General features: G+C 44.4%; 1 protein-coding gene across 5 annotated transcripts in view; it reads left to right on the top strand.

Moving 5' to 3' along the window:
• The first annotated feature begins 1,791 nt into the window (after nt 1-1,791).
• LOC112238336 (glutamate receptor 3-like) overlaps nt 1,792-13,705 on the top strand; it is a 167,360-nt gene continuing 155,446 nt past the window's right edge. For all 5 annotated transcript variants that reach the window (XM_042326042.1, XM_042326040.1, XM_042326037.1 and 2 more), the window contains exon 1: nt 1,792-2,024. In XM_042326042.1, coding sequence (XP_042181976.1) covers nt 1,844-2,024 — 181 coding nt within the window. In that variant the 5' untranslated portion in view covers nt 1,792-1,843. The remainder of the gene's footprint in view (nt 2,025-13,705) is intronic.

Genomic DNA, 13,705 nt, shown 5'->3' with positions numbered 1-13,705 from the left:
TGAGAATGGGGACCTGCTCCACTACAGTCGATGAGAATGGGGACCTGTTCCACCACAGCCCCGTCGATGAGAATGGGGACCTGTTCCACTATAGCCCTGTCGATGAGAATGTGGACCTGTTCCACCACAGCCCCGTCGATGAGAATGTGGACCTGTTCCACTATAGCCCCGTCGATGAGAATGTGGACCTGTTCCACCACAGCCCCGTCGATGAGAATGTGGACCTGTTCCACTATAGCCCTGTCGATGAGAATGTGGACCTGTTCCACTATAGCCCTGTCGATGAGAATGTGGACCTGTTCCACTATAGCCCTGTCGATGAGAATGGGGACCTGTTCCACTACAGCCCTGTCGATGAGAATGTGGACCTGTTCCACTATAGCCCTGTCGATGAGAATGTGGACCTGTTCCACTATAGCCCTGTCGATGAGAATGGGGACCTGTTCCACTATAGCCCCGTCGATGAGAATGTGGACCTGTTCCACCACAGCCCCGTCGATGAGAATGTGGACCTGTTCCACTATAGCCCTGTCGATGAGAATGTGGACCTGTTCCACTATAGCCCTGTCGATGAGAATGTGGACCTGTTCCACTATAGCACTACCTGTCGATGAGAATGGGGACCTGCTCCACTACAGTCGATGAGAATGTGGACCTGTTCCACCACAGCCCCGTCGATGAGAATGGGGACCTGCCCCACTATAGCCCTGTCGATGAGAATGTGGACCTGTTCCACTATAGCCCTGTCGATGAGAATGTGGACCTGCCCCACTACAGTCGATGAGAATGGGGACCTGTTCCACTACAGCCCCGTCGATGAGAATGTGGACCTGCTCCACTACAGTGTTGTACATTCTAGCTGTTGCATTCTAACACCCCCAATGTTCAACATGCTATTAAAACAGGAGAATGATTGGATGTTTCCACTGCTCAGCCATCTGTATCATTCCAGAGGCTTGGAGACGTTCAGAGCACTTTATTAGCCAATCAGAAAGCTTGATTTCCCAATTGGAACACATGGAAAGCCTATCTCTTTCAAGTGTATGACACAGTTGTAGCGTGTTATGAATGAAATCCGAATGTTTCTTGTTTTCAGGGATACAGTATTATTAACCTGACTTCTGTTTCCCCTGATAAACAGAAGTGGGGACTCAGCCGATGTGTGTTTCTATGCATGCTACATTAGGTTAGCCACACCATCAGCCACATGTTCCTTCACCAAACCTTCACCAAATAGTATCTGACATTATTTCAAATGCTTGATCTGGGTTTGATTGAGCTTGCCTGGCGCAATGGAACCAATAGAATAGTTGCAAAAGTCCCTGGTCTGTTCTTGACTAAAATGTGTGTTTCCCTCTTCCCTTTGTAGTGCACTAGTTTTGACAGAGCCCTATGAGACCTGGTCAAAAGTAGTGCACTTTAAATAGTGTGCCATTTACGACATTGTCGGTGTCTTTATTGCTGCCAGATTCTGAGGTCTCACCAGAGAACATGACAGATCTACAAATAAATGCAAGTGTTTTCCCCAGCTGAATAAATGTCATCCAATGCAGATAGGCTGACTGATGAAGAGTAATGCTGGTCTTACTGATGAAGAGCAATGCTGGTCTAACTGCAAGATCTCATTCCACAAATTGGCTGTTATAGATTTTCTACAGTGTAGCTACCGAAGATGTTTGCGTTTTCAAACACTTGACATTTGTGTGGGTGTGTGTCTGATCTTGTTGTCTCTCTTAAGCATCCTAACGCCCCCTCCCTCCCTCCCTCTCTCCCTCTCTCTCCAGTCTGCTCTCAGTTCTCCCGAGGGGTCTATGCCATCTTCGGCTTCTACGATAAAAAGTCCATGAACACCCTGACGTCATTCTGTGGTGCGCTACACACCTCCTTCGTCACGCCCAGTTACCCCACCGACAACGAGGTGCAGTTTGTCATCCAGATGAGACCTGCACTGCGTGGGGCCGTCCTCAGCCTGCTGTCACACTACAAGTGGCAAAAGTTTGTCTACCTCTACGACACTGACAGAGGTAGGTGCCATGCCATCACAGGCCTTGATATAGTTCAGGGTGTGAGGTAAACACACAGACAGAGGTAGGTGCCATCACAGGCCTTGATATAGTTCAGGGTGTGAGGTAAACACACAGACAGAGGTAGGTGCCATCACAGGCCTTGATATAGTTCAGGGTGTGAGGTAAACACACAGACAGAGGTAGGTGCTCTTGAAGTAGTTTTTGACTGCAATATCATTGATAATAGTAGATATTGTTACGTAATTTAACATACAATACAGACTGTGGTAGGTAAGGTTTGACAGGCTGGGTCTACCATAGACTTTGACATGGTTTGGTTGAGGGTTTAAGTATTGACTCTTAGGGATGCCCTTGAAACAGTTGACATTGTCAACGTTGATAATATTCATGGCCAAAACGACAAAGTATACTGTACATGATCTAGTGTGCTGGAACATTACCTACTTGAAACAAGGAAGTGGGTGACATTCTATAAGCACTGTGTATTGTAATCTACAGGCCATTCACAAACTCCATCTTCTTTATAAATGGAAGAAATGTATGTTGTTGTAACTGAGCTTTGGATGCAGTATGTCTTGGTAGTAATCTTTGGATGCAGTATGTCATTGGTAGTAATCTTTGGATGCAGTATGTCATTGGTAGTAATATTTGGATGCAGTATGTCTTGGTAGTAATCTTTGGATGCAGTATGTCTTGGTAGTAATCTTTGGATGCAGTATGTCATTGGTAGTAATCTTTGGATGCAGTTTGTCATTGGTAGTAATATTTGGATGCAGTATGTCTTGGTAGTAATCTTTGGATGCAGTATGTCATTGGTAGTAATCTTTGGATGCAGTATGTCATTGGTAGTAATCATGTCTATTCCCTCTAGACAGTAGCATCATGTCTATTCCCTCCTCTAGATAGTAGCATCATGTCTATTCCCTCTAGACAGTAGCATCATGTCTATTCCCTCTAGACAGTAGCATCATGTCTATTCCCTCTAGACAGTAGCATCATGTCTATTCCCTCTAGACAGTAGCATCATGTCTATTCCCTCCTCTAGACAGTAGCATCATGTCTATTCCCTCTAGACAGTAGCATCATGTCTATTCCCTCTAGACAGTAGCATCATGTCTATTCTAGACCATCATGTCTCTAGACAGTAGCATCATGTCTATTCCCTCTAGACAGTAGCATCATGTCTATTCCCCTCTAGACAGTAGCATCATGTCTATTCCCCCTCTAGACAGTAGCATCATGTCTATTCCCTCCTCTAGACAGTAGCATCATGTCTATTCCCTAGACAGTAGCCTCTAGACAGTAGCATCATGTCTATTCCCTCTAGACAGTAGCATCATGTCTATTCCCTCTAGACAGTAGCATCATGTCTATTCCTCTAGACAGTAGCATCATGTCTATTCCCTCTAGACAGTAGCATCATGTCTATTCCCTCTAGACAGTAGCATCATGTCTATTCCCTCCTCTAGACAGTAGCATCATGTCTATTCCCTCATGTCTAGACTAGCATCATGACAGACAGTAGCATCATGTCTATTCCCTCTAGACAGTAGCATCATGTCTATTCCCTCTAGACAGTAGCATCATGTCTATTCCCTCCTCTAGACAGTAGCATCATGTCTATTCCCTCCTCTAGACAGTAGCATCATGTCTATTCCCTCTAGACAGTAGCATCATGTCTATTCCCTCATGTCTATTCCCTCTAGACAGTAGCATCATGTCTATTCCTCCTCTAGACAGTAGCATCATGTCTATTCCCTCTAGACAGTAGCATCATGTCTATCCCCTCTAGACAGTAGCATCATGTAGCATCATGTCCCTCCTCTAGACAGTAGCATCATGTCTATTCCCTCTAGACAGTAGCATCATGTCTATTCCCTCCTCTCAGACAGTAGCATCATGTCTATTCCCTCCTCTAGACAGTAGCATCATGTCTATTCCCTCTAGACAGTAGCATCATGTCTATTCCCCTCTAGACAGTAGCATCATGTCTATTCCCTCCTCTAGACAGTAGCATCATGTCTATTCATGTCTATTCCTCTAGACAGTAGCATCATGTCTATTCCCTCCTCTAGACAGTAGCATCATGTCTATTCCTCTAGACAGTAGCATCATGTCTATTCCCTCTAGACAGTAGCATCATGTCTATTCCCTCTAGTCTATTCCCTCTAGACAGTAGCATCATGTCTATTCATCCTCTAGACAGTAGCATCATGTCTATTCCTCTAGACAGTAGCATCATGTCTATTCCTCTCATCATGTCTAGACAGTAGCATCATGTCTATTCCCTCCTCTAGACAGTAGCATCATGTCTATTCCCTCTAGACAGTAGCATCATGTCTATTCCCTCTAGACAGTAGCATCATGTCTATTCCTCCTCTAGACAGTAGCATCATGTCTATTCCCTCCTCTAGACAGTAGCATCATGTCTATTCCCTCTAGACAGTAGCATCATGTCTATTCCTCTAGACAGTAGCATCATGTCTATTCCCTCCTCTAGACAGCATCAGCATCATGTCTATTCCCTCTAGACAGTAGCATCATGTCTATTCCCTCTAGACAGTAGCATCATGTCTATTCCCCCTCCTAGCATCATGTCTAGACAGTAGCATCATGTCTATTCCCTCCTCTAGACAGTAGCATCATGTCTATTCCCTCCTCTCAGATTCCCTCCTCTAGACAGTAGCATCATGTCTATTAGCATCATGTCTATTCCCTCTAGACAGTAGCATCATGTCTCCTCTAGACAGTAGCATCATGTCTATTCCCTCTAGACAGTAGCATCATGTCTATTCCCTCTAGACAGTAGCATCATGTCTATTCCCTCCTCTAGACAGTAGCATCATGTCTATTCCCTCCTCTAGACAGTAGCATCATGTCTATTCCTCTAGACAGTAGCATCATGTCTATTCCCTCTAGACAGTAGCATCATGTCTATTCCCTCCTCTAGACAGTAGCATCATGTCTATTCCTCTAGACAGTAGCATCATGTCTATTCCCTCTAGACAGTAGCATCATGTCTATTCCCTATTCCTCTAGACAGTAGCATCATCATAGACAGTCATCATGTCCCTCCTCTAGACAGTAGCATCATGTCTATTCCCTCCTCTAGACAGTAGCATCATGTCTATTCCCTCTAGACAGTAGCATCATGTCTATTCCCTCTAGACAGTAGCATCATGTCTATTCCCTCTAGACAGTAGCATCATGTCTATTCCCTCTAGACAGTAGCATCATGTCTATTCCCTCTAGACAGTAGCATCATGTCTATTCCCTCCTCATCAGACAGTAGCATCATGTCTATTCCCTCCTCTAGACAGTAGCATCATGTCTATTCCCTCCTCTAGACAGTAGCATCATGTCTATTCCCTCTAGACAGTAGCATCATGTCTATTCCCTCTAGACAGTAGCATCATGTCTATTCCCTCTAGACAGTAGCATCATGTCTATTCCTCTAGACAGTAGCATCATGTCTATTCCCTCTAGACAGTAGCATCATGTCTATTCCCTCTAGACAGTAGCATCATGTCTATTCCCTCTAGACAGTAGCATCATGTCTATTCCCTCTAGACTAGACAGTAGCATCATGTCTATTCCCTCTAGACAGTAGCATCATGTCTATTCCCTCTAGACAGTAGCATCATGTCTATTCCCTCTAGACAGTAGCATCATGTCTATTAGCATCATGTCTCCTCTAGACAGTAGCATCATGTCTATTCCCTCCTCTAGCATCATGTCTATTCCCTCTAGACAGTAGCATCATGTCTATTCCCTCTAGACAGTAGCATCATGTCTATTCCCTCTAGACAGTAGCATCATGTCTATTCCTCTAGACAGTAGCATCATGTCTATTTCTAGACAGTAGCATCTCTAGACAGTAGCATCATGTCTATTCCCTCTAGACAGTAGCATCATGTCTATTCCCTCTAGACAGTAGCATCATGTCTATTCCCTCCTCTAGACAGTAGCATCATGTCTATTCCCTCTAGACAGTAGCATCATGTCTATTCCCTCCTCTAGACAGTAGCATCATGTCTATTCCCTCTAGACAGTAGCATCATGTCTATTCCCTCCGCTAGACAGTAGCATCATGTCTATTCCCTCCTCTAGACAGTAGCATCATGTCTATTCCCTCCTCTAGACAGTAGCATCATGTCTATTCCCTCTAGACAGTAGCATCATGTCTATTCCCTCTAGACAGTAGCATCATGTCTATTCCCTCTAGACAGTAGCATCATGTCTATTTCCCTCTGTCTAGACAGTAGCATCATGTCTATTCCTCTAGACAGTAGCATCATGTCTATTCCCTCTAGACAGTAGACAGTAGCATCATGTCTATTCCCTCCTCTAGACAGTAGCATCATGTCTATTCCTCTAGACAGTAGCATCATGTCTATTCCCTCTAGACAGAAGCATCATGTCTATTCCCTCTAACAGTAGCATCATGTCTATTCCCTCTAGACAGTAGCATTATGTCTATTCCCTCTAGACAGTAGCATCATGTCTATTCCCTCCTCTAGACAGTAGCATCATGTCTATTCCCTCTAGACAGTAGCATCATGTCTATTCCCTCTAGACAGTAGCATCATGTCTATTCCTTCTAGACAGTAGCATCATGTCTATTCCCTCTAGACAGTAGCATCATGTCTATTCCCTCCTCTAGACAGTAGCATCATGTCTATTCCCTCTAGACAGTAGCATCATGTCTATTCCCTCTAGACAGTAGCATCATGTCTATTCCCTCCTCTAGACAGTAGCATCATGTCTATTCCCTCTAGACAGTAGCATCATGTCTATTCCCTCTAGACAGTAGCATCATGTCTATTCCCTCTAGACAGTAGCATCATGTCTATTCCCTCTAGACAGTAGCATCATGTCTATTCCCTCTAGACAGTAGCATCATGTCTATTCCCTCAGCAGACATCAGACAGTAGCATCATGTCTATTCCCTCTTGACAGGCAGCATCATGGCAGACAGGCAGACAGGCAGACAGGCAGACAGGCAGGCAGGCAGGCAGGCAGGCAGACAGGCAGACAGGCAGACAGGCAGACAGGCAGGCAGACAGGCAGGCAGGCAGGCAGGCAGGCAGGCAGACAGGCAGACTGGCAGGCAGGCGGACAGGCAGACAGCCAGACAGGCAGACAGGCAGACAGAGCGAGCCAGCCCAGTTTAGAAAACACCATTGATTTTCTGGCCTTTACCTGTGTAAGAGTACCTCCCCATCTGCATGCCAAACAGACACAGCCCTATACTGCTGTATGTGTAAGGCGATGCCTTATTATAGTGGGGACATTATCCCCCAGAGAGAATTTAAGGGCTTAATTGATGCTCTCCATCCAGGACTCTGATAAATGGCTCATCAGGTAGACCATTGTCTCAAGTACTGTGTGTTTGTTTGTGTCTGTCAAGCTCTATACCCTCTATATCCTCTCTCTGTATGTGTTTGTGTATGTGTCTGTCAAGCTCTATATCCTCTCTCTCTCTCTATGTGTTTGTGTATGTGTCTGTCAAGCTCTATATCCTCTATCTCTATGTGTTTGTGTATGTGTCTGTCAAGCTCTATATCCTCTATATCCTCTCTCTCTATGTGTTTGTGTATGTGTCTGTCAAGCTCTATATCCTCTCTCTCTATGTGTTTGTGTATGTGTCTGTCAAGCTCTATATCCTCTCTCTCTCTCTATGTGTTTGTGTATGTGTCTGTCAAGCTCTATATCCTCTATCTCTATGTGTTTGTGTATGTGTCTGTCAAGCTCTATATATCCTCTCTCTCTATGTGTTTGTGTATGTGTCTGTCAAGCTCTATATCTCCTCTCTCTCTATGTGTTTGTGTATGTGTCTGTCAAGCTCTATATATCTCTCTCTCTCTATGTGTTTGTGTATGTGTCTGTCAAGCTCTATATCCTCTCTCTCTATGTGTTTGTGTATGTGTCTGTCAAGCTCTATATATCCTCTCTCTGTATGTGTTTGTGCATGTGTCTGTCAAGCTCTATATATCCTCTCTCTGTATGTGTTTGTGTATGTGTCTGTCAAGCTCTATATATCCTCTCTCTATGTGTCTGTCAAGCTCTATATCCTCTCTCTCTATGTGTTTGTGTATGTGTCTGTCAAGCTCTATATATGTGTCTGTCAAGCTCTATATCCTCTATCTCTCTCTCTCTATGTGTTTGTGTATGTGTCTGTCAAGCTCTATATCCTCTCTCTCTATGTGTTTGTGTATGTGTCTGTCAAGCTCTATATATCCTCTATCTCTATGTGTTTGTGTATGTCTGTGTGTCAAGCAGCATCTCTATGCCCTCCTTACACCCAAGTAATCAGATGGACCAGCTCCCGTGGTAATTCAACCACATAGGAAGAAGAGGAGCAGAGACTGGAGGAAGGCATTGTTACTGTTTTAATAAAGTTATTCTGGGGGAAGGCATCATTACTGTTTTAATAATGTTGGACTGGAGGAAGGCCTTGTTAATGTGTAAATAAAGTTAGACTGGGGGAAGACATCGTTAATGTGTTAATAAAGTCAGACAGACTGGGGAAGGCATCGTTAATGAAGTTAGACTGGGGAAGGCATCATTAATGAAGTTAGACTGGGGGAAGGCATCATTAATGAAGTTAGACTGGGGGAAGGCATCGTTAATAAAGTCAGACTGGGGAAGGCATCGTTAATGTGTTAATAAAGTCAGACTGGGGAAGGCATCGTTAATGAAGTTAGACTGGGGGAAGGCATCGTTAATGAAGTTAGACTGGGGAAGGCATCGTTAATAAAGTCAGACTGGGGGAAGGCATCGTTAATGTGTTAATGAAGTTAGACTGGGGAAGGCATCGTTAATGTGTTAATAAAGTCAGACTGGGGAAGGCATCGTTAATGTGTTAATGAAGTCAGACTGGGGGAAGACATAGTTACTGTTTTACTGAAGAAAGGCATCGTTAAGGTTCTAATAGATTGGGGGAAGACATCGTTACTGTTTTAATAAAGTCAGACTAGAGGAAGACATTGTTACTGTTTTAATGAAGTTAGACTGGGGGAAGGCATCGTTAATGAAGTTAGATTGGGGGAAGGCATCGTTAATAAAGTCAGACTGGAGGAAGGCATCGTTAATATGTTAATAAAGTTAGACTGGGGGAAGGCATCGTTAATGTGTTAATAAAGTTAGACTGGGGGAAGGCATCGTTAATGAAGTTGGACTGGAGGAAGGCATCGTTAATGTGTTAATGAAGTTGGACTGGGGGAAGACATTGTTAATGTGTTAATAAAGTTAGACTGGGGAAGGCATCGTTAATGTGTTAATGAAGTTAGACTGGGGGAAGGCATCGTTAATGTGTTAATAAAGTTAGACTGGGGGAAGGCATCGTTAATGTGTTAATGAAGTTAGACTGGGGAAGGCATTGTTAATGTGTTAATAAAGTCAGACTGGGGGAAGGCATCGTTAATGTGTTAAATAAAGTTAGACTGGGGGAAGGCATCGTTAATGTGTTAATGAAGTCAGACTGGGGGAAGGCATCGCTAATGAAGTCAGACTGGGGGAAGGCATCGTTAATGTGTTAATAAAATTAGACTGGAGGAAGGCAAACCATGGCGCCGACAGAGATGGTCGCCTCACTTCGAGTTCTTAGCAAACTGTGCAGTATTTCGTTTTTCTATGTGTTATTTCTTACATTGTTACCCCATGAAATCTTAAGTCTTATTACATACAGCAGGGAAGAACTATTGGAGATAAGGGCAACATCAATTTACCAACATTACGACCAGGAATACGACTTTCCCGAAGCGGATCCTCTGTTTGGACCACCACCCAGGACAATGGAGCTAATTCCAATAGGCGATCCAAAGCAACGACGATGCAGAAGGAGCAGACGAAGCGGCCACCTGGCCAGGCTCCGTAGACGTGCGTATCGCACACCGCTCCCGAGTATACTACTAGCCCATGTCCAGTCTCTTGACAACAAGGTAGACGAAAATCGAGCAAGGGCTGCCTTCCAGAAAGACATCAGAGATTGTAACGTTCTCTGTTACACGGAAACATGGCTCTCTCGGGATATGTTGTTGGAATCGTTCAGCCACCGAGCTTCTCCATGTATTCCGCCAACAGAGATAAACACCTCTCTGGCAAAAGGAAGGGCGGAGGTGTATAATTTATGATTAACGACTCATGGTGTAATCATAACATACAAGAACCCAAGTCCTTCTGCTCACCCGATACCTATCCGCTGACTCAGTGAGGGCGTTTATAAAGAATTGCGTTGGACATGTTGTACCCACTGTGACTATTAAAACCTACCATAACCAGAAACCATGATGGATGGCAGCATTCGCTCAAAACTGAAAGCATGATCCACCGCATTTAACCATGGAAAGAGGTCTGGGAATATAATCAGTGTAGTCATTCCCACCGCAATGCAATCAAACAAGTGGAATGCCGGTACAGGGACAAGGTGGTGTCGCAATTCAACGGCTCAGACACAAGACGTATGTGGCAGGGTCTACAGGAAATCACGGACTACAAAAATAAATTAATCCAGGTCACAGGCACCGACGCTTCCAGACAAACTAAACAACGTCTTTGCCCGCTTTGAGGATAATACAGTGGCACCGTTGCGGCCCGCTAACAAGGAGTGCGCCCCTCCCCCTCGCCTTCTCCGTAAAATGACATGAGTAAAACATTTAAACGTGTTAACCCTCACAAGGCTGCTGACCCAGATGGCATCTCTAGCCACGTCCTCAAAGCATGCACAGACCAGCTGGCTGGTGTGTTTATGGACATATTCAATTGCTCCCTATCCCAGTCTGTTGTCCCCACAGGCTTCAAGATGGCTACCATTGTTCCTGTACCCAAGAAGGCAAAGATAACTGAACTAAATGACTACCGCCCCGTAGCACTCACTTCTGTCATCATGAAGTTCTTTGAGAGACTAGTCAAGGATCCTTTCACCTCCACCTTACCGGCCACCCTAGACCCACTTCAGTTTGCATACCGCCCCAACAGGTCCATAGATGACACAATCGTCATCACACTGCACACCCCCCATCACACTGCACACTATCCCATCTGGACAAAAGGAATACATATGTAAGAATGCTGTTCATTGACTACAGCTCAGCTTTCCTGTACTCCATGTTCACCCACGACTGCGTGGCCATGCACGCCTCCAACTCAATCATCAAGTTTGCAGACGACACAACAGTCGTAGGCTTGATTACCAACCATGGTTAGACAGCCTACAGGGAGGAGGTGAGGGCACTTGGTGTTTGGTGTCAGGAAAACAACCTCGCACTCAACGTCAACAAAACATAAGAGATGATCGTGGACTTCAGGAAACAGCAGAGGGAGCACCCCCTTATCCACATCGACGGGACAGCAGTGGAGAAGGTGGAAAGTTTTAAGTTCCTCTGCGTACACATCACAGACCAACTGAAATGATCCACTCACACAGTGTGGTGTATATATATATATACTGTATTTTACACCATCTATTGCACCCATTGCACCTTGACATACTTACATGCACATATTCTCATTCACCCCTTTAGAGTTGTGTGTATTAGGTAGTTGTTATGGAATTGTTAGAATACTTGTTATACATTACTGCACTGTCGGAACTAGAAGCACAAGCATTTCGCTCCACTCGTATTAACATCTGCTAACCACGTGAATGTGACCAATAACATAATATTTGATTTGATACTGTTTTACTAAAGTCAGACTGGGGGAAGGTATCGTTACTGTTTTAATAATGATACTGCATTAGCTAAAATTAAGTGAAATATTTTAATTAAACTGACCCTAAGTCATAACCTAAGCCTGACCCTAGATACCACGTGTTAGTGGTAGCCCTGTATGTTCTGAGTCATTCTAGCTATAGATACCACATGTTAGAGGTAGCCTTGTATGTTCTGAGTCATTCTAGCTATAGATACCACATGTTAGTGGTAGCACTCTATGCACACACGCATCAGAGACAGAATAAGCATGATGGTGTTTTATCACTTTTCTGTGTCTCAAATAGCACTCTATTCCCTATATAGTTCACTACTTAAGGCCCTGGTCAAAAGTAGTGCACTACATAGGATTTCAATTGGGATGCAACCTTTGTGTTCTCAGTCTTTTATTTTCTCTTTTTATTGAACTGGGCAAGTCAGTTAAAGAACAAATTCTTATTCACAATAACAGCCTACCCCGCCAAACCCTAACCTGGAACCAGTGTCTTTAATGAAGCTTCTGTCACTGAGACGCAGTGCCTTAGACCACTGCGCCACTCGGGAGTCCGTCTGTCAATGTAGCAAATAAATCAACTAGGACATGTCACTGGCCTAATCCTAGCAACATCAAATAAAACCTCGCTGCAATTTAAATCTGTCGCAAGTGGTTTTTGCTTTTTAACTCTCAAGTCTTGAATAAAAGCAGATACAACAAAACAACAATTGGGGCAAATTAGCATTTTGCCAAATCTCTCCTGTCTGACTGCCTGCAGATTCAGATCCAGAAATCCCTGAATTACATTATTTAAAGACAAACACACACACATTCATGATACAGAAATAACTAAAAAATAACAAATCATTCTTCTAGGGTTTTTATTCAGTCAATAGATAAGATTAATTACAATCACATTACACGCATCTTCCTGTCTTATTGGCCCTGCATTAGCCTGTCTTATAGGCTAACACAGGCCCAATAAGACAGGCAGACATCTCAGGGCCAATAAGACAGGCTAATGCAGGGCCTGTCTTATTGGCACTTCTTAAAATGGCTTTTAGGCTTTAGTGCTGCTGTGCTTTCACCCTGAGAGGGCACTCATCCACTCTGCTGTTTGCTTCAGCCTCTGATGTATTGAAGGGAACATTTAGTCTAAATGCTTCTGTCAGAGACATGCTTCCTGAGAGCAGATGAAATGTTACAGGATATGATGAAAGATGAGTGAGTGCGTGTGTGTGTGTGCGCCCAGGCCTCTGTGTGTGTGTGTGTGTGTGTGTGTGTGTGTGTGCCTGTGTGTGATGAAAGAGAGCATTAGCAGGTGGATGGAAGCTGGATGAAAGGTCTAGTTTGACAGACATTACGGTAGGCAGACATGTCTCACTCTCTGGTAATACGGGCAGACATGTCTCACTCTCTGGTAATACGGGCAGACATGTCTCACTCTCAGGAAATACAGGCAGACATGTCTCACTCTCTGGTAATACAGGCAGACATGTCTCACTCTCAGGTAATACGGGCAGACATGTCTCACTCTCTGGTAATACGGGCAGACATGTCTCACTCTCTGGTAATACAGGCAGACATGTCTCACTCTCTGGTAATACGGATATACGCCTCCTTACCTGACCCAGAGCTGTAGCCCATCTTACTGCCTCCTTACCTGACCCAGAGCTGTAGCCTGCTAAATGTGGCCCATCTTACTGTCTCCTTACCTGACCCAGAGCTGTAGCCTGCTAAATGTGGCCCATCTTATGGCCTCCTTACCTGACCCAGAGCTGTAGCCTGCTAAATGTAGCCCATCTACCTGTCTCCTTACCTGACCCAGAGCTGTAGCCTGCTAAATGTAGCCCATCTACCTGACTCCTTACCTGACCCAGAGCTGTAGCCTGCTAAATGTGGCTCATCTTACTGTCTCCTTACCTGACCCAGAGCTGTAGCCTGCTAAATGTAGCCCATCTTATGGCCTCCTTACCTGACCCAGAGCTGTA

The sequence above is a fragment of the Oncorhynchus tshawytscha genome, linkage group LG08, assembly GCF_018296145.1.
Source record: "Oncorhynchus tshawytscha isolate Ot180627B linkage group LG08, Otsh_v2.0, whole genome shotgun sequence".
NCBI lineage: Eukaryota > Metazoa > Chordata > Actinopteri > Salmoniformes > Salmonidae > Oncorhynchus > Oncorhynchus tshawytscha.
Note: the sequence above shows the minus strand (reverse complement) of the source record. Positions and strands in the feature narration are given on the sequence as shown.